Source organism: Pleurodeles waltl, chromosome 4_2, assembly GCF_031143425.1.
Source record: "Pleurodeles waltl isolate 20211129_DDA chromosome 4_2, aPleWal1.hap1.20221129, whole genome shotgun sequence".
NCBI lineage: Eukaryota > Metazoa > Chordata > Amphibia > Caudata > Salamandridae > Pleurodeles > Pleurodeles waltl.
The window spans coordinates 796,407,388-796,429,657 of NC_090443.1; the positions used below are offsets into that span (position 1 = coordinate 796,407,388).

Genomic DNA, 22,270 nt, shown 5'->3' on the forward strand with positions numbered 1-22,270 from the left:
TATTAGGCACTTCGCAGCCTACCAGTCCTGCAGCCTATTTTTCAGCTTAATTTGACAGAAGAACTGGGAGGCAGTGTGGTGCGTGTTGTGCATCGCAATGTTGGGTATTGGTATCAGTTAGTCTGTACTATCATACTCGGAATGTATGGGCATGGGTACGGGGCCTATTTTGTGTCGATTGCCAATAGTTGTCATTGCATCTTGAGAACTTGGTGACGACAGTTTATGATTAAATATAAGGTTGTTTCTCACTCATTCGCCCGTTTGTGGTAAAAAGTTGTTGTTCATGCACTTCTTGCATCCAATGAAGAATTTGTCATGATGGGAGGGATGAAGTGCAGGTAGAGCGGGGATGAGCATTTCTTTTAAACACACAGCACTAGGAAATGTGCTATGAGCGCCATCCTAACAACCACAACACTAGTTTTATTTCTGGTACCTTCACCAGACTGTTACAGGGATGTCAGCGCAAATTCAATGCTGAAAGATCTCAATTGGGCTTATCAAAGAGCATGAGAGCCAGCAAAAATATTTTGTTCAAGCCATATAGTGATTAGGTTACATAGGCATCTTATAATGGTATGATGGTGTGTCAAATAAAACAGAGAGGAACCAATTCCCTCTGGCCTATAAAGATTCTGCATAGGTAGAAGACATATGCAGTCACTAAGATGTCAATGCAGCTGACAATCACATTGGTTGTCAAATGTAGTGAAATCACAAAATCTTCTTCAGCGGCTAGATATCTATTTTATAATGCATTCCTAAGGAAGTCACATACAACTTCCAAGCAGGGGCAAAGGTAAGAAAAGATCTGAAATATTTAAATTCGTACTGCCCTATAGTATTACACACCGAACATAACATCTCCTGTAAATTACTTCTGTCTCTGTACATCGAAGCATGTGCATCCCAAAAGACAAGAACACATCGGCACTCAGCCAGCCTTTTGAAATATTCAGAACCCCGGCAAGGCCTTGGATTTCTGTGCAATTCATGCCCATGTAATCGTTAAACTTTGCAAGGGATACACATATGCATTCTCTTTAGCCTACACCTACTTAGATTGGGTGGAGTGAGAATTGTGTTGGGTTTTGCTGCCTTTCAGATTTCATTTTTTAATGATTAGCCCCTGCGAGTCAATAATACATGACAAGAGAAACAGCTGTTTTCCCGTGGTGTTTCCTAAGGAGCATGTCAGTTTTTTGAGTGCCAAATTACTTTTGACATGTGCAATCAGAATGGAAAAATAGACCAAGTTAGTATTCAGAGTTGGTCCACGGAGTAAAATATGACAATTATTCAGTTTTTGTTCGGGATTCTAGGGAAAATGAAATCGGTCACCGAGTTCCCTATGTAAGCAAGAAGCAGATAGCCGGCAGCAAATCACAGCCTACTTTTTAGGGTCGAGCCTGCGTTGCATGCGCTCGCGCATGCGTATTGCAGCGAGCCGCTTTAGTATTTAGAAAAGGGCTCGGAGCCCTGTCAACTTCACGTCAGTTTTTTTTATTGGTTCGTGGGCTTGCCTAATAAAATCTGCTTGCTTTCATTAGTCGGAGGCATGCATACGTCATGCCTTTTCCAGTGGCTAGCCCTCCTCGAGCGCAGCGACCAAGTACAGAAAACATGCGAGGCTCGCTGTTTTCCATTGGGCTCGTGGACTTCTTTTTCTCTAATTTACGAGCGCGATCTCGCTTGGCATGTCGAGCGCTTTACATACTTAATTTAACCTTTTCGGGTTATGTACATAAATGCACTTTTGCCCGATAGGTGAAAAGTCGGGTTAGGAGTTTACAACGCGATCAGCTCTAACATGAGCAAACACGAGACCCGTTGCATTGTAAATGCTTGTTTCTATGGGGAATCATTTAAATTGTCAAGACACACAGGATTTGTGATCCTAATTTGGAATACGTTCTTGTTTCTGGTTGATGTTCAATTTCTGCATGGTAAGGTGGCTGAGGAATAGCGTTTCGGCTATTTAGCACAACAAACCTATTTTTTTGTCTTGGTGCTTACTGTGTATTTAAATTAACAGATTCAGTAAAATCAGCATCTGGAAATTGAAAAGAATTTTGGGAAGCTGGTTCTATATTTGATTAGTGTGTATTCGGTTGGCAACTGGATATTGTCACATGCACGTTATGCCGCTGCTGATTGTTTTGTGTTTTAACTTACACAATCAGAGCTACGGAGCATTACAGTACATCACGATTCTACTAGTTACATATCAAAATCATCAGATTTTCAGAATGACTTTGGATGCACAAAGGGATCTCCAAAGTGATAACGGCACAGCCAACCATTGTCTGCAACATATTATAAGATGAAGCAGTAGGAGTTTGCCAATGCAACTATTTTCTTATCCTTGTCATCATGTAAGTGAAACTTACAAATTATCCACCTGACACTTTCTCAAGCAAACCTTATTTAAACATAGCATGCAGCAAGTTCTCTAAATGGTGTGCATAATTTGAGATGAATAGAAACACAAAATATAACTGATACTGCCATTGGCTTTTTTGGGTCAGCCCCCTTCTGCCTATAAGTGTTTCAAGTGCCATTCACATTTTGGGTTGGCCCACGGAATTTTGTGGATGCTTCCATTTTGTTTGTTTGCATTTTTATTTGGTGACAAACAAAGAAGTTCTTCTTCAGTATCGCAGCTGATGAGGAGCAGCTGCTTTAAGGGTTTGCACATTGAATATTGATGCCAGAACATCAAGGGAAGCAAATATCAAGGACAAAATATCTAACATAAAAATAGATTTTCTAAACCTAACCCCATACATATATATCTAAGGTACAGTGAGGTGGAGTTAAGAATAGTAAATTTATACTTCCTATATATGTACTTAACTTTCGATATTTTGGTCTTTTATAGTTTGTTCACAATATTCTTGTACCACAATATATATAACCTCAATATTTAGTAGTACAATTCCCGGGGTGGCTCCTCCGTTAGGGCGGAGGAGCGTCGCCCCCGCCAGAAGCAGCAGCAGCTGCCAAGGTTCTACAATAACATGATAATAAACTGTGTTTATTATCATGTTATTGTAGGAGGGGTGGGGCCACAGGAACTGACGGGCACAGAGCACTCCCCCTCAGTGCGCATGTATGTTTGGCAGGCCGTCTCAGGCTGCCAAACATACATGCGCACTAAGCTCTGTTCAACCCGGCAACCCAGTGCCGGGCTGGAGAGAGCAGGCAGGCTCTCCCAAGCTGCCGGGGAATGCCCCTGCTGGGGCCAGCAGCATGACACCAGTGTTCAGATTGGCCGCAGGGCAGGCTGGGAGCCTGTGACTGCAGCGAAGGAAAGAGGAGCTGCGCAGTGGTGACAGGTACCTTTTTTTTATTATTCATTTTTCTTCACCCCCTGCGTGTCACCCCACCCCTGCCACGTGCCGTGAGTTGCTCCTATACAAGTCACTGATAGCTAGAGGGCTACCTGTAATGGTACTCTGCTCTGCCATTGATCTGCAGATGTGTTTCAGTAAAGCGAAAAATGCTTTTGTATTATGAGTGGCTAACGTGTCATTAAGTCTCCACTCCTTGCTGTGCTCTTGTGTTTCCAACAAATAAGTAAGATTGCCAGCATGCACCCCAAAGTCCCAATCTGATATCCCACCTCTCATATGTGCCCAACCAGCACATTTTGAACAGTGACATGCCAGCCCTCATAGCGCTGGCACCATGAGATCGCAACTCTGTTCTGCAGGGACATCTTAAGGATTTTGGGGTCCCTAGGCCAAACATATTTTGGGGGCCCCGGTTCAGAACAGCTTTGAATTTATGATCCAATTTCAGCTCTTTCATGTCCTCTTTGGCCAGGTCACTGATAATGCACAAGCAAATTCTAAATGTGTTTACATCTAATATTCAGGGATAGTGACATGTGTTTTCAATATTATAACAGCAGCAGCTCACTAATATTACTGCAAATAATCTCTGTAACACCCTTCTTTTTCTTCATATGTGAGTTCTTTTTTCGCTCTAAAATAAACTTTTTTATGGTTGTTACTTTGACCATAAACACTTTTCTCCGAAAAATGTCAGTAATAGACTCACACATCACCAACATTAAAAATAAATTAAAGGAAAATGGGATTTAAAACTATGTGTTTAAGAACTATTCAAGGTCACCAGTGCAAGCCTCTCTACAGAAGAACAGAGCTTGTTCTATCAGGAGGCCCCTGAAAGGCAGGGGCCCTGGGCCAGAGCCCACTTGGCCCAGGCCTTAAAACGTCTCTGCTGTTCAGTGTGTTGGGCCTGTGCTTAACTGTGACTGGTTGCTGCTCACCTACCTAGTTTCAAGTGTCTCTTTCCTGCAGCATGTATTCTGGTGCTTGACAATCTGCTTGTGGCTCACCTTACAGGTACCCCTTACAGTCTTATGTCAGGCATGCACATATTATGTGCAGATATATTGCAAAGAGAGAAGCCAAATGTGCATATATATGCTACGATTGGCAAGGAGAACTTAAATACCTCACTGTGCTGTACTACGACGAGCAACGTATGGGCTCAGAGAGTTGTGAATGTAGACATGATGAACAGCAACTGCTGAAGAAGTTCTGCACAACCTCCAGCCCTGCTTGTGCACTCCAGCCAGTGCAGGTCTTGGACACCCAATTGATGCATGTTCCCACTCTCAAAGCTCAACCGTGGTAGGTTGTTGTTTCTGTGGGGAAATGGAAGATCTCACCAAAAGTCTGCCTAAAGACCATTTTTTCTGCACAAATAGCAGTGAGCACAGCTCTGGTTTGGTAGCAGCACCTTCCGGCACGGCACTGGCACGTGAAGAGCATGCTGAACCCTACCATGATCATACTGTGATGTTCTGACCCAGATTGTTACAGGATATCCCTCCTCTTGCTCCCTTTTAGCTGCCACCCTGAGCTTTATTTGCTGAGCTACCATCCACACATTGGCCTGTTGCAGCTCAGGTGGGGGGCAGTGACAGTAGTGACATCAGGTCCAGCAGAGGAAGGAAGCAGTATGGGTGACTGGTGGCTGGAGAATAACAACAGCAGATGAGTTACAACCAGTGACAGCAGCAGGACTGGCGGATTTAGACTGCAGCAGAAGACATGACAATAGGTCTCGGTAACAGCAACATGTCTGGCAGGGTACGTTAGAAGCATCACTGACTGCATCACAATTCAAACCAGAAGGAGTGATGAAGAGTGGCGGCGGGTGGGCTGAGGGAATGACTCAGGTGAGAGTTAGCGGCAGGAGTGACAGCTTCTTCTCCCAGTGTGACCGCTTGTTGCAGATGCAGGTTGCAGTCTGTGGTAGTCAAATGCAATCAGTTGGAAATCACCAGGTTCCTCCCTGCTGGTAATAAAGGGTTGACAAACGGAATCAAACTTCTAAAAACTTCCAAAAAAGCCATTTTGTGGGGCTGGAGGGAACTGGCTTTTAAAAAAGTGACAGATGCATTGAAGGACAATTCTTTATCTTTAAAAGACAGTGACAAGCTGACTATTTGTGTCTGCTTCTATTGCATGGCATCAGGAGCCAGGGCTACAATATCTGCCCAAGATTGAGAGCACTTTCTACATTGGAAGCACATGCTCCCAATTATGGATTTTGAGGCAGTGTTTTATGTGTTTGACAAATGGTTATATTCTCTTATACCACTCAAAACCATGTGTTTTAAATATATTGACGTCCAATTGGTGTGGATCACCAAACAGAACAAATAAGGCTTTTCTGGTAGGACCTAACTGAGACAAAAGGTGTGCTAACTCAACTAAGGAGCAACATAGAACATTTTTGAAAAAGTTACATTTAGTTACCTTTTTAGAAGAATATTAGCTCTGCTGGAGCAGTCCAGAGGTGCGTCATGAAGATTTATATAAAGGTAATTGGCTTGTGTGAGTGCATGCAGGGGCACAATTAAGCCAGACCTACTGTTTTGATGATGCTTGTTTAAAAATTTGAGGAGTGGAATAGCCATGCCGGAATCACAACGGCTTTGACATTATTGCAAAACTTACTAGAGCTGTTCTGTTCGAATCTGAGTGCCCAGCCCATAACAAGAAACGAACCTGGCAGTGGGCGTGTCAACCAGTGGGCTGTCCGTGGCATGGGCGATATGGTCCACAAAGTCATGCCACTAATGTCAGGTATAGGGTCAAAAAGTCAGTGTGGCGCTGCTTGAATCTCTGCACCTCTGGGCTGTCCGAAAAGTGTAAGAAGTGGCATATTTACTAAGAAGCAAGGCGCTAGATATCCCTTACACAAACATGTCATTTTATAGATCCCCTAGTGTTGTACCAAAAGGTAAGCCAGCATTGTCAAGCAGGAGATTTGTACATTGGGGAACACCTTACAATACACATCTCTGAACAATGGTAACCATAAGGATATGCCCCTAGATTGTATAATTTTGACAATCACAAATGTGATGTGTGGGAATGTCATGCAATATACCAGTTGGCCATTGCTTGTGGTTCGTTCCATTTGTCTCTAGGATTTCATGCAAAGTCAAATTGCACTAGTTTAATAGATCTGATTTTGTGGTGATTGTTTAGGGGTGTTTGAACTGTTACTGCCCCTCTGGCCCCCGTTGTACATAGTGCCTTGGGGCTTGGTTCTCAGCAGCACAAAGCATTTTTGGTAGGTCAGCTTTAATACAAAAAGTAGACTGACGTTGAAGGTTGTGGAGTGTCATGTAGTAAACCACTACTAAAAATCGCATAAAGAGCAGAGCTATTCGAAAGTGAATCTGTGCCTATGTGTTTCTGACATTTTATTGACATTAATGTTCCAATTGGCATTTTCCGACACTTTTCTAATCTCTAAAACTAGCCATTCTCAATCCCATACTGTCTGTCTGTAAATTAATGAATCTTTAGCATAATTTCGAGTAGCCCATTGTCTTGTACTGTAACATCGCAACTTGTAATTACTCCTATCGAGGGGCGTAGCGTGGTCAGTAAGATGAGGGGAGGAGGCACGCTTCCTATGTTCACTATCACTCTGGCATAGAACTTTAAAATACATCATACAACAAGCAGGGTGGATGAGAAGGCCTAAGGGCAGTGAAAAGGGAGAAGAACGCCAATTGGTATGAGTACTAAATAAAAGACAATATTTTGTATAGTAAGCAACATTTTCAAGGACTTTCAAAACTTAGAGGGAGACAGTCCTGTCTATGTGTATGTACAAATTCCTGGTGAAACCCGACAGACACCTCCCCATACCGGACTGAAACCACGTTTATTCAACTCAGCAAAATACATGTAGTGGGGGTAACACCCCAAACACCCCATGAAGCTATGCCCCTGCTCCTATGTTCGGTGCGGTATTCATTGGATATGGTTTTTTCCTTTCCTTTGCGAGTTTCGTGCCTCAGAATGGAGGATGATGTATTTAAACCACAAGGTTTTCCAGTTCTGAACTGATAAACTCAGAATATTGAGGTTTTTCCACACACAAATTCTGCCAGGTTTTACCTACCGAAATCTGTTACGAAAAAGTGTGTTATTTCATAGTATTTCTTATGCCGATGAGAATGTGGGACTGTACGGGATGGAATGGCACATATATCAATAAAAAACAGTTAACTGGTTTCCTAAACCTGTTGTGAAATTAAGGAACTACTAGTTATTAATATCCAAATATGTTTTACCTTTTTAGCAACGTTTTCCGGTGGAACGTCCCGCCTTCCTAGAGGGTAAGGATTCCAAGGGCTCGTAGGAGACATGTCTTCTTGTCCATTGTCTAGAATGTTGCTTTGCTGTGATGGCGTCTATTTTAAAAATGGTACACCACTCATTAATGACATTACAAAGAACATTTTGCAACAATAGTAGACGAATGACAAGTCACCACTTAGCTCGTTTGTGTTTAACCATTTTTAAGAGACGTATTCTCAGTTCAAGTAACCTATGGAATGATATTGTATGGTTTCATATTTTTGTCATTATATTTTGATGCAGCACAACTTTTACATTTGTACTAATACAGTACAATTCACTAACAGGTTTTCCAAACACATTTTTTAGTAGAAACGTGCGTTTAAGATGTTCTGAATTACGGATGTGAAAGTAACCCTATAGGTCTAGCTGCAGTGCACTGCTATCACCCCCACCCCCACTGAGGTCGGCCACAACAGGCCAAGATGGAGTTCAATCTCTGGCGGTCTAAAGAGTTGTCACAAGACTGTTCTGCACATTACTTTGGTCGTATATATGAGATTGGAAGAAGAACTACAATTGCTAGTCCCTCCCAGGTATGGTACATCTTAACTGCATTTTTAACAGCAGCAGGAAAATCTTTAAGATCACAGAGGAATTTGACGTGTCAGGAAATTGTAAATTGAAGGCTACGTTGGAGAATACGTTGCTATGATACCAGGCAGACATGAATTAGGGAGAAGCAAGAGTACATCAAAGGTGAATAATCTATTGGCTTTGACAAGCGGTTGGGGGTGGAGAACGGGAGATCGGGTGGGGGTGGATAACAGGACTGGTGGTAAAAAGTGCTATGACGGGGCCAGCCCTGGATGCTTCATAGCACTTTTTCCCCTTTTTCCTGTTTTCGAAGAAACGTGTCAAGGGTGGGAGGTGAGAGAAAAAGCAGACAACGGAGCTAACTGCATGAGATGCACACGGTAGAGTAGCTCAATCTTGGTGCCGGCTCACCATCCGGTGAGTCTGGGCAAACAAATTTGGGCCGTATTTATAGGCCCAGAGTGCCATAGGAGCGTCACTTTTAGTGACGCTCCTTTGGCATTAAGCACAGCGCCGTATTTACAAGCCACTTTTTGTGGCTTAACGCCACCTTGCAAATACGGCTCCTTCCCACATAGCACTGTATGTGGAAGGGGCGTGCAATGGGTGTTGCTGTGGGCGTGCCAGAGCAACACCCATTGCATTTTGACACTGCCTCAGATTTATGAAATCTGGTAAACCTGAGGCAGTGCCAAAATCTAACGCCACCCCAAGGGCGCAACAAGGAGGAATACTTTTATTCCTCCTCTTTTTTGGCTTTTTCTTTGCGTGCTGCATTGTGCCACACGCATAGAAAATGCAAAATGCCACAAACGATTGTTTATGTGCGGGAAGGTGTCCCTTCCTACACATAAACAATCACTTGAAAATTAGGCTTTGGCACATCTGTGTGTGCTGCATTGTGCAGCACACACAGAAGTGCCAAAGCGCCATTAGTGATTCTTTATGTGCAGGAAGGGACACCTTCCCGCACATAAACAATCACACCCCTCAAAATAGACAGCGTTGGCACTGGCAGCTGAATTGTGCGCCGCAGAGGTGCGCCATATTCCCTTAAATAGGGCACATCCCAGAGTTTCTAAAGTAACGTAGCGCGGCGCTGCCAATATTGGCGCAGCACAGAGCCGTGCCACTTTTCTTTAAATCTGACCCTTGAAAACAGGAAGACAGACAATAGCCAAGACAGAATCATGGCTGTCTGAGATGGGGAGCCCGGCATGGCTCGGCCGCTCTGAATCGCCTTAGCTATCCATTTATTATATTAATGCAACCGGATAGAAGGCAGAGGAGGAGTAGCAGCTGAGCCCCCATGAGCAAGTGAGAGTTGCTTTGTGGGCTTCCTGCATATCATTTTATTCTATGATTTTCTTTAGTTACAATATGTCCCATGAACAACTGGGGTGCGAGCCCTCCTCGCCATTGACTCCGATATCCTACTATGAGACGCTCGTACATCTGGGAAGGGGTTCTAATATGTTTTATGCATTGCAGTGGGAGCTGTTTGTAAGAGAAATCGGACATATTGGTTAGCTTCTCCTTGGCAAGTGAGCGACTCAAGTGCGTGTGAAAGCCTCATGCTCTTGCCTCGGTACAGGTTGTCTCTACCTAATCTTGCTGTCCTACATAAAATGAATGTGTCCTTGTCTAATGTAACTTGTGCCCATCTAAAGCACTTCAATATCATCGCCTTGAGTTTGTCCTTTGTAAAAACTGCAATAAGAAAAAGAAAAAACGCAGTCTTCTCATACCGAAATAAAATTAATGTATCCTTGTATAATATAAGTGCTGCTCATGTAAAGCATTCCAATGCCTTTGGCTTGAGTTCGTGCTGTATAAAAACTGAAAACAATTTACGTAATCTTCCTGTGCCTACATAAACTTAATGTGTCCTTGTCTAATGTAACTGGTGCTCATGTAAAGGGCTCCAATGCCTTTGGCTCAAATTCACGCTATATAAAAACTGCAAAAAATAAAATCCCGTAGTCTTCACGTGCCCACATAAAATGAATGTGTCCTTGTGTAATGTAACTGGTGCAGCTGTAAAACGCTCCAATATGTTCGGCTCAAGTTTGCACTATATAAAACTCCAACAAATACAAAAAAAAGACTTTCATGAAGCAGGATGTGACAAAGTCATCTGGCCTACTGACTCATTTATTATGACTCTCTGTTTACTAGGTGTTATGTTACAGTTGCTAACCCACAGCAATGCGAGGAAGGGGCAACACAGAGAGAAGAAGCGGACACAGACAACAGGAGGGTGGAAGGGAGCTGACGGCAGAGCCAGCTACAAAGATGCACTCTGCAGAGTGGCTCAACAAAAAGACAAAAGTGTGAGCAGTGTAAGGACACAAGTACTTGGGCCATGCTTCAGCGGACCGTCAAATTAAAGAAAAGGGAAGTGTAGACGGCAGAGCTGAGCAGCAGCAAACAAGCAATCAAGAGTGGCATTGAAGCCCACAAATGGTAAGGAATGGGCAGCCTCCAAGGCCATTAAAAGTAAACAAAATGTCTCGAAGAGACAGTGCACGTGCTGTCCAGGCAAGACCTAAACAGATTGCTCTTACTTGCCAGCTTCATGTGAGAGAGAGCTAAACATCCAAGACAACATTTTTTAGTGTGATAAAGATGTCAACATCGATCACTGACTTGGCTGAAAAGTAACTTTGAAAACTCTTTACATACACAGCTGATGAGAAGATCTGACTGTGTATAGTGTTTTAAACCCAAGATTAGAACTATTACTTTCAGCATGAAGTGTCTTCAATTGTGCTTTTCATACAGGACTCATTTTTTGTGTGAATTAGACCAGCAGCTTTCCCACCCTACAGGCCATGGAAGGGACTATCTGACTTTTATGGAGGTGCGACTAGTACAAGTGTATTTACTCCTGTAGCAATTTATTTGCATACTTGTTATCTGTAGGGGATGGTGTGCAGCTACCCATGTCTCTGAAGGCACTAGGGCTACCCCATAAGCTGAAAGCTATTTTCTCAATGTCATCTCCCAACATATAGTTAGGCAATAATGACAGATTCATTAACAAGCCACAGACAACTTGCTGTTCTGCTTTAAATAACAGGGGGAAAGGAGGAATGCGCCATAGGTACTGAAACATGACACATTGTTGCTCTCCCCCTGCACTTGCGCACTGAGTGCAGCTCAGCGCCAACACAGGCACCCTTGCTCCATTGTGCAAAGGTGCCTGCATTACAGGCAGCATTGTTTTTGTGCAGAAAAGGACACTTTCCTGCACAAAAACAATCAAACAACCCCCTGGAGCTGTCTCATCTTTCTGTGAGTGCTGCTGAATGCTATACATGTAGAGGGAGTAAAAAGGAACATATTTCTCTCAGTTAAACCTCCCCTGGGAAGGCGTAGCATTTTGACACATTCTCAGGTTTACAAGAGTTAGTAAATCTAGGAATGTGTCAAAAACTGTTTGGAAGTGTAGGAACATGCACGCTCTACCCATGGAACACCTTCTCCAGGCAGAGTAAACCAAGGCAGAGACTACAGATTTACTAAGTGATGCAGAGCCACACAAAGTGGCTTTGCGTGGCTTAGTAAATCTCACTGTAGCCCTTGTGTTGCCTTGCCCCATCTTACCTGATGCAATGACAATGCAAGGGTTTCATAATGCTCATCCAAGTCTTTAGGAGTGTGGAATATCTTGTCCCATTGGACACTGTGGTTTTGCTGCCTCCATTGTTGCTTGGCCCTGTGCTTTGTTGGACCTTGAGGTTCAGCTCCATAAGACTCACATCATGAGCCAACATGATCTTTTATTTTTCTAAGGTTCTCTCAGCCTTCTTTTCCTCAGCCAGCTTCTCCTCCACGGCAAGTTTTTTGTTCCTCAAGGGCCCCCTTTGGCTGCCTCCAATTTTAAATTAGCCAGATGCAGCTGGAGCTCTCTTTCAGCTTTCCTGTCCACCACCATTCTGGAGACCGAGTGTGGGTTGAGATGCAGCTGCTGGCCCTGGTTCTGTGAGGGGGTCCCTCTCTCTTCTGAGTCCACAAACACAAACAGGGTTGTTGTTTCCACTCTTCCCTCTCCTCCTTCTCAATATCCACTTCCTACTCTTCCTCTGTTGCCCATAGTTGGTGTGCTTCCCACCTGGCCCTGAGGGCTTTCTAGAACTCCTGCATCTTGGAACTTCTCTTTGCTGGAAGCTCCCTTTCCCTGCAGAATCCTCTCAGCTGAGTCACAGTGTAGCTTTCCAGGTTATGCTTGCGGTAGGGTCAACAATGTACAACGTTAAGTGGAATAGAAGTGAATTTGAAAAAAGCAAAAGAGGTCAATCAAGGAGAATTTAAAAAGAGGTCAGATCTGGTATCAAATTATTCATAATGGGATTTTTGTGTTACACAATTCACTGTATGTCACTGCACAAACACAAGTAAGCCCACCAATAAGCACCAATGTGAGAAATTGAGTTGTCAGCTGAGGGTCATGTGAGCTTTTTTCAAGAAATAGCCACAGTCCTTAGTAGGGTGAACAAGAAACGCGTGCTTAACCTTCTGGTAGCTTGGCACAAAAGCAGTCAGGCTTGACTAAGATACAATATATAAATTATTTATGTAGCACAGAAACAGTAACACAGTGAAAACACATCACAAAAAAACTCACGCCAATTTAGAATAACAGAGTAAAATTAAATAAATTATTTGACACCAAAACAACAAAAATCCAGTCAGTAGAAGTGGAGATAAGCAATTTAAAAGATTTAAGCAGTGCGCCTAAAAGCAAAAAGTGCTGTTCGCGGCTATCTGGTGGTGCACAAAGATCATGTTGGATATCCAGACAATCGCTGCAGAAGCTTCACATCGGCGGTCACCGTGGGCTGTTGACAATGTAGCACTTAGTGCAGATCTTGCATTGCTTTTGACGCTGGCGATCGCTGTTGCGAGAAATGTTAGGTTAATCAGCGTTTTGCATTGTAGTTGGTAGGAGTGGTAAGATCTTGGTGCAAACAGGCTTTTTTTGCAGTCGCAAAAGTCGAGAACTTCAGGATTTCTACTTTTCTTGTAGGAGGAACTGAACTAATGCCAGACCAGGAGTCCAGGACCGGGGAAGCACTTCTTAGGTATACAGTACTCACTCCAGCAGAGACCTGTAGGGCTCAGGCAGGTCCACTTGCAGGTCCAGTACAGAAGGTAAGCCAGGCAGTTGCAGACACGCCTCTGGATATTGTTGTGTTCTTGTAGCTCAGAACAGGAGGTCAGTCAGCTGATCATTGAAGTCAATTCAGCTTGGGATAAAAGGTGCTGATCCAGTCTTCCTTCTTAGACAGCAGGGCATCAAGCAGCAGGGCAGCCCCCCAGACTCCACAGGTCCAGGTGTGTACTGAAGAGTGGGTCTGAGGGTCTTGTTTTCAAATGCGGTGCTAGCTGTAAAATTGGAGATGCTTCTGAGGTTTTCCCCCCACAGAGGTGTTTGAAATTTCCTACCTCTTTGTACTAGACCCATTCTGTCTTCAGTCACAGTAGACTAGTGTGACGTTCTTTGTGTGTGAGCTGAAGCAGTGTCTTTGAAGCACAAGTAGGGCTGTGCATAGCTCCGCCCCCCATCCTGCCTTGGCTGGCCCATTCTGCCAACACACAGGCCCTGTATTGTGGGGCAGTATGGGAGGAATACACAAAACTCAACTACTAACTACATCTATTCATGTGACCAAGGAAACAGAGTGCAAGCAACATAGAATTGTAACTTAGAATACAACTTTACTATTAAATAGAGTTTTAAGTTACACTCTCTCAGACACCAAACATGAGATTTGTATCTGCTAGCAAAAAATGTTATTACTTATTAAATGTAATATGTAACCCAATGTTATCCAATTGGAGAGGTAGGCTTTGCAGTAGCAAAAACGAATTTTGAGTTTTTCACTACCAGGACATGTAAAACATAAAAGTACATGCCTAACTTTTCAAATACAATGCACTGTACTCACAGGGCTGTCCAGGGCCTACCCAGGGCATGCCTTATATGTTTTAAAAAGGAAGGTCTGGGCCTGGCAAAATGTTTATTTTGTCAGGTTTACATGGTAGTTTAAAACTGTACACACACGGTTCATTGGCAGGCCTGAGACATGTTTAAAGTGCTACCTTAAGTGGGTGGCACAATCAGTGCTGCAGGCCCACTTGTAGTATTTAATTTACAGGCCCTGTGCACAGGTAGCACCGATCTACTAAGGACCTACATGTAAAATAAAAATGCCAATTGGGTATAAGCCATTCTAACATGTTTTAAGGAGAGAACACAAGCACTTTGGCACTGACTACCTGTGTTATAGTGCACAGAGTCCTAAGGCCAGCAAATACAGAAGGTCTGAAGGCAAAATGTTAGGTGAAAAAAACCACACCAAGGGTGCTGAGTCTAACAACCCCACTTGACGGAGCTGCACAAGCTTGTCATGAAGAGCCCAAAGTGGATGTTCTTGGTTTTTGTTGTTGTTCGAAAGATCTGTGCAAAGTTATTGTTTGGCGCCAACACACACACTGCAAATGCCAACAGAACACCAAGATGGCAATATAGAGCCATATTACACTCTACCCTTTATGCATTTTTAAATATTACATATTTGTATTTGAGTAGTTACCTTGAAAAGATGATTTTTGAAACACTCAAGTGTTTATTGAAAATAGTAAGTGAAATAATTAGACACACTAAAGAAAAAACACTGCGTTTTGTACTTGAGAATGTAGAAAGTTAAAGAAAATGGCTGAGGATTGCTCAAAAGCACATTATGGCCCAGATTTAAGAGGGCCTAGTGCCTCTTTGCGCCATAATAGCATAGTTTTTTTATGATAATGTTGCCCTAGGAGGCCAAAATCGCAGCACCAGATTTACAAAGTGGTGCAATGCATGTATTGCGCCACTTTGTAGCCCCTTGCGCCACATTATACCTGCGTCAGGCATAATGCATGCAAGGGTGGCATTCCTTCATTGAGGGGGTGGTGGGAGTGAAAAAATAGCGGAAGGAAATCTAAAAGATTTCTTTGCACCATTTTTTGTGGCACACCATTATTTATAATGGGCCTCAATTTGTTTTGCAGGATTAGTGTCAAAATGTTTTACGCTAATCCTGCCAAGCGCAGAGCTCACGTCCCAAAGTTTGACGCTAGTTCCTCAACTACCGCCATGGTGCACAGTATCTCAAATACGGCGCACACATGGAGGCATTAAGGGGGCTCTAGGGGGCTCAAAGAAAGTGGCGCTGCATTGGAAATCTGCCCCTTTATGTGTAAAAGAGAGAGACTACTGAAGATGAGCTTTTCAATGCAGCTAAATTGGGCACTACCTAGAATGTTTAGGTTTTATTTACCTTTCATGAACAGATTGGTGACTAAACAATGGACAATTATCAGGACCAGTCGGAAAATGAACCTCATTGGATTCACAGTTCACTGCACAGTAATGGACGTATCCCTTTGTACCATAATATGTCTCCTTGATTAACAGTATATTCTGCATATTTCTAAAACAAAATGGTTTCTAGCTCAAACTGATCAAAACAGTACTGTCAGATAATGTGCTGCCTAATGCTTCATAATTTGCTCTTTCTTGCAACATAATTTAGATAACCGTGCCACATAAGTCGGTCCTCTGCTATTTAATCATAGTGGCCTGGACAATGGTTTTTGAAGAGCAACTAAAAAGTTTCTGATTATTTTGTGTAACTGTGGGTCGCAGTAAGATTATTGCTCTTTTGATTACAAAATGTTTTCTTCTGGAGAGAACATTAAATAGTTATTAGATTGTGAGTCAAATCAAGGTACAGTACGAATCCACACACGAAAAGCAAAGCTTAGGCACGGGACAAAAAGTAGGTCATTTTAGTTTTTATCCGTGATTGAAAAGTCAGCGTGCACCGCCCTCTGTCCTAGTTTGAACCGAAAAAAATTGCCAGCCCGCATGCTTCTTTTTGAAGAAACCATTTAAGGAAACTCATTATGGCGTATTAAACAATTGCAATTAAAATGTTAAGTTGTGAAAGACATAATCAATTTTATAATCTATGCACGTCGCATAGATTTTATAACTAAATATAATCGAAATACAAATTGCAGATTAGTAAATGAATTGCATATCGAGTTCACTGCTGGAATCGAATGGATTCACAACCCTAGAATAACGCGCTACATTATATATTGCAAGTTTAAGGACACATCCTCTACTCCTTGAGGCTCTGCTCGCGTCACGTGCCTCTGTTCATTTCTGGGGGTGTTATCGGGTATGTGATGAGAGAAACTTTAGTTGCCAGGAATATTCCAATACTGGCTGAGCCACTGGTGTATTTCAACTGACAGCTGGGAATAAGGTTGCAAACGTGAAAACGCTTCTTAAAAATATTTTTATAACCAGTGGCTCATTCAATTACATTCATCACTGTAGAGCTGATAGTAAATCAAGATGATCCAAAACAAATGTTATCATCAAGTACATTTTATATTTTATTTGAAGTCGTGTTGTCTTGTTGTGTAACGCTGTGTTGTGTTATGCTGCGTTGTGTTGTGCTATGTTAACAGAGGTGCACTAGACACACTGAGTTGTAGATCACTATTATTTAAATATTGTTTATTTTACCCTGCTCTAAAAATAAAACCATGTTCATGTTATCGAGTTAGGCTACCTGTTTATGGGGACCCATACCTCATTTAAATAAAATGTCTAGAGAAAAAAATCTGACTAACATTCTCGAAACCTGTATTTACATACTTCGAAATTTAAAGATCCCCAACCCCGATTCTCATCACTTATATGTACCCCTTCTCCCATAAAGACCTACCTGCTTTCTCTCTCTAATTACCTCTCACACGGTATCTCGCTGTACTAACACAGCTTCACTTAGTTGTCTGAGGCTCTCACCTTGTACACCGTTGACTGTCTGATCTTGCGCAAATATAATGCAGGGAGTGGGACTAGAGCATTACACCTGGTCCCTGTATTCTCTGGAAGTGGTCTCGTTGATTCTTGTTCTATGTTTGCAGTAGATTGCCTGCTACTATGCTACTCCTATCTTGCACGATTGTTAGGGGCATATTTATACTCTGTTTGTGCCGAATGTGCATCAAAATTTTTGACGCACAATTGACGCACAATTGACGCAAACCCTGCCCCATATTTATACTTTGACGTCCGACCCCGCAGGCGTCAAAATTCCACCAGGTGCGTCATTTTTTGGAAGGGGGAACCAGACTTGCATTAATTATATGCAAGGTAGGCGTTCCCTTCCCAAAAATGACTTTAAGGCCTGTGCCCCTTATTTATACTCTGACGTCATTTTGACGCACAGGAGGGGGCAGGCCTTAAAAAACGGAGCACAGCCTGATGGGCGCCGTTTTTTAACGCCTGGGTCAGGGCAGGCCTTAAGGGACCTGTGGGCTCGGAAGGAGCCCAGAGGTGCCCTCCCCTACCCCCAGGGACACCCCCTGCCACCCTTGCCCACCCCAGGAGGACACCCAAGGATGGAGGGACACATCCCAGGAAGTAAAGGTAAGTTCGGGTAAGTATTTTTTTCCGATTTTTTTTGTCGCATAAGGGGTCCTGATTTGGGCCCCCCTACATGCCACTATACCCAATGACCATGCCCAGGGGACATAAGTCCCCTGGGCATGGCCATTGGGCAAGGGGGCATGACTCCTGTCTTTGCTAAGACAGGAGTCATGTCAATGGAGGTTGGGCGTCAAACAAAATGGCGCAAATCCGGTTTGAGGCCTGAATTTTGCCTCAGACCTGACTTGCACCGTTTTTTGACGCACAACCCCCATTTTCCCATACGCCGGCGCTGCCTGGTGTGAGTCATTTTTTTTGACGCACACCAATCCGCAGCACCGGCTAACGTCATTCCATTAATAAGGCGCCCGCATGGTGTGTTGGAATGGCGTTAGCCGGCGGTAAAAGTTTTGACGCACAACTGCGTTGGCGCAGTTGTGCGTCAAAAAGTATAAATATGGGCCCTAGTGTCGCAGTGCTCGCCTTCTGCTGTCCATGCCGGCCGCTGAAAATGGAATCCAATATGTGGAGCACGCCATTGCTCCAGGATCCTAGGGCCAGATGTACGAAAGGATTTTACCCATTCTGTGTCTATGGGAAAAAGCTTTCGTACATATGGCCCCTAATGTCCACACGACCATAAGACAGACCTATCAGGATCCTTTACCTCTATGGAACATCCTGTTCTCATGGCCACGTTTTCCTAATTAAGTATTTCTGGCTCAGCTCCTTCTAGTTCTTTATCTACTGGTCCCGTAGATCTTAAGAAGTCTTCTGGTTTGACATTTCTTCTTCTCCTCGTCCATCTCCTTTTTGGGTCCATGAAACTCAGTCTTTAGTTGCTTTTCTTCTTAATTGAGACTTCTATAACTGGGGGCTTTGAGGTTCTATCCTGTACTGTTAATTGTAAATAACATACTGGCTGTCAGTACTGTTCCTTAAGTCCATCATCTCATCTCTATGAAAATGGTCTCCAAGACATTGTCTGGGTTTTCCCAGACACTTTGTAGTTTGTTATACTGTCTATGATTAACCTATGACTCATCTCTTCATTTCTCCAGAACAGCCTCTCTACGCTTATCCACTAACATATATATTGGCTTTGAGTTCTCATGCTCTTTTGTGTCTCCTCACATTTCTGTTGCCTCTGACACCTGCTGCTTTCATGGTGCAGTACATGGCAAATTTGTCCATTACTCAACTTTCATGTCACTGCATTTGTTATTCAAATTTTAGTCTTCTCTTTGCATGGCTACTGCTTCTTCTGTCTGATAACTCTCCCACAATGTGTTACTGCTCTTTTTCCCAGCGGTGACTGCCTAAATGTAAAAGTTTTTGGGAAGGGTAGACAAGTGCACATACTAACTTTCCCCCACCCATTAGCATATAGGTACACATGCTCATAACCTTCTAGTCACAAAGCACATATGTGCACACGCTCACACCCAATCATTCAAAAACACACATGCACAGGCACTTACACCCACCCTTTCTCAAGCACACAAGTGGAAATGCACATGCATTCATACTTGAACACACTCACCTAAACATTCAATGAAGCACCTACTTACTAGTGGCCTCAGGGAGGGGCCTGATGATCTCGGAGGGAGCTGGAGGCTTCTGGCAGGCACCAGGAACAGTAAGATCATAACACCTCCTCTCACTAACCTTTTCAGCACCAGTCAATGCTACCCTACTCTGTGACGATTTGGTAAAGGATGGTGTAAGCCTTCACTGTTTGAGAGTAAGACCAGGACACCTTAGTGCTGAAAACTAAAGCATCCAGGCCAAGGCTGACTCTATCAGTGATTCTCCCTCTCGTCATTGGGGGAAGATCCTCACAGGACTTTGTGAAACCAGTGATGTCATTGCCCTCAGGGCTGTGAGATCTTCAGCCCAGAAAACCTCAGCTGCCTGACACCCTTGTATTATTGCATATGAAGTGCCTAGCTGTCTGACACTGAAATGATGAGCGTCTGTCTGGCTGTCCTTTGCTCAGCCTGACAGGCACTCTTCATTCACTGGAAAATGGGGTTGGGTGAAGCCCTATTGCCCTTGCAGACGGGCCACCACTGCTTTTGTCCCCGATTTATACAAAGCCTACATTTATCAAATTCACTATCCGCCATCCCTTATTTCTCCTACCTCATCTTTTTTGGCATAATCTTCATTCCTCTACACCACCAATTTTATTTTTAACTCTGACTTTTATGCAGGGCAATAGGTCAGTCCCCCGAAGAAATTATTTTTACATGCTATTCACATCTTGTGCAGCCCACATTAAAACCCTGGTTGTTGTGACTATTATAGAACGCACTGCATGTGCACCGGCAATGGTTATTTCATTAGTAAAGTAGGTGTATGAGTCCTTCATTTTCCTTAACATGTTCAGTTATTAAAGTCCGCTGCTCCTTTTCTCCTATCGGTCCAATGGTCAGTGGCACTGCCATCTGACCCACAATAAATACTACTATTGTGGGTGCCATATCTGAGTTGAATCCTCTTCTTCCAAACGATCGTCTGCACTATGACGCAGGAAGTGGCCTCATTATATGGCCATCCATGGTAATCGAAGGGCATAAACTGCTCTTCTGGCTGCCACACTTCATGGTTTGACAGAGGCAAGAAAGCATCAGCTTTGACTGAGAACGCTCACCTGTGTACTTCAACCCCTACACATCTCCACACACAAACACCAAAAAAGGAATAAATAAGAAACACATCGAAAGCCATGCAGACAAAAAGGAATTTGTGGCAACCCATTTTTTATAGTGTTTTTTTCTCAGTACAATGAAATAACCAAAGAGAAATGCATAGGTTTCATAGCGATTTCCTTCACAGTAGAATTATTTAATTTTCAGTAGCGACTGATGTCAGAGAAATGTAGTGGGGCAGCGCAGGGAATTATAATAATAAAACAAAAAAAGAACTTACCTGACATGCACCGCTCTTCCACTATGCAGAGGCAGAGGGTCCGAGGCTCTCCTACGGCCAATCCAGATGCTGCTCTCATGCTGGTAATACCCATGACAGCAGCTTCAGGATGGGGAGGAAAGGGCTGATTTTGCGCTCCATTGGGGACTGGGAGTTTGTGCCTGCTGTTGTTCTCCACCCAGCAAGGGTTGGAGAGATGTCAATGCGCATGTCAGTTTGGCAATCCTAAGACAGACGGCCAAATCAACATGCGCACTGACAGCAGTGCCCACCACTCCTTCACCATTCTTCCTAGGGCCCCACCCTCAAGGCCTGGCTCCTCATGAAAAATAAAATGATAATAATCCTGTTATTATCATTTTATTTTCCGTTTGTCTCTGCTGGCGGGGGGTGATGCTCTTCCACCATAACGGAGGACCCGCCACAGTTAATTTTTACTTCCTCCAAAAGGCAGTCATTTTTTAAAGAGTGATTTTACACATGAAAGCTCCAGTGAACATGTGAGAACAGAAAAAAACTATTGATAAATGTCACATCTTTAGTTAAGTGACACCAGCAAAAGTAAAAAAAAAAAAAAAAAAAAAAGAGAATTTCGAAGATGCTGGGTACCTTGCCTGCCAGTTTGATAAAGAGAACAGTAAATTGGTTTAGCAACATTCATTATAATATACCTGTTATCTTAAGCCTTTCTTTTGTGAATTAAATATCTATAATTATTATCTTATATATACATTTTTTAAATAATATTTACAAATTCGTTGATGGACCTCAGTTCTAACAAGCTGAGACTCTAGGATCACAGCTCAAGGCACCTGTGCCCATCTCCGAAGGAGAATGGCTTACTGAAAACATCATTCCAAAAAGGAACAGCTTCATTCAAAGATGTCTACCATGCTCACCTTCGTGGTGTCTGGTATTCTCTTTTTTGGGTCCATCGTGGCAAGAAGGAGGTGCAAACAAACTGTTTGTGAAATCATTCTGCTCATTCTCCAATTATGGCTGGGTGCGTCTAGCGCACTTTTCGGCACTGCAGCCATGACAGGACATAGAGATCGAGATCACTTACTGCACTGCTTTCCCGTTCTTCACATGAGTGTTGGAATATAGGCATTCATGTTGCATCATAACGTGAGCTAAAACGTGATCAAGGAGGGCAATCTTGACCCAGAAACCCAGCAAATGGCTACCCTTATGTAATCTTACAACCACCCCTGGGAGCACTAGACATATCACTGCTAGTCGAACTCTGAAGAATAAAGGTAGTTTATCCCTAGATGTTCTCTGAGTGACACTCAATATAGCAAATACTGACAGACAATAGACAGGTGAATGTGCTTCTTCACTGAGTAGTGAGTTTGTGTGTGGCGATGTTGATGGGTACTTGAGTGAGTGGCAGAATGATCCACTGGGTCTATCAATAGATGGATGAATAGGCGATTAGATAGACGAATGGGTGCACGACTAAGTACATACATGAAAGGACGAGGGTGTAGGAGAATGGATGAAGAATGGAAGAGTGAGTGATAAGAGTAGGCACAGCATTGGGAGGGGAGAGCAGCCAAAGGACTGTGGACTCTGCCTTTGGCCATCCATG

The 22,270-nt window shown here is 43.3% G+C and overlaps 1 protein-coding gene across 1 annotated transcript in view; it reads right to left on the reverse strand.

Moving 5' to 3' along the window:
* The window catches only part of LRRC7 (leucine rich repeat containing 7), a 1,681,735-nt gene that overhangs the window by 196,797 nt on the left and 1,462,668 nt on the right, over positions 1 to 22,270 (reverse strand). Inside the window, exon 24 of the mRNA XM_069232450.1 lies at positions 7,640 to 7,759. Coding sequence (XP_069088551.1) covers positions 7,640 to 7,759 — 120 coding nt within the window. The remainder of the gene's footprint in view (positions 1 to 7,639; positions 7,760 to 22,270) is intronic.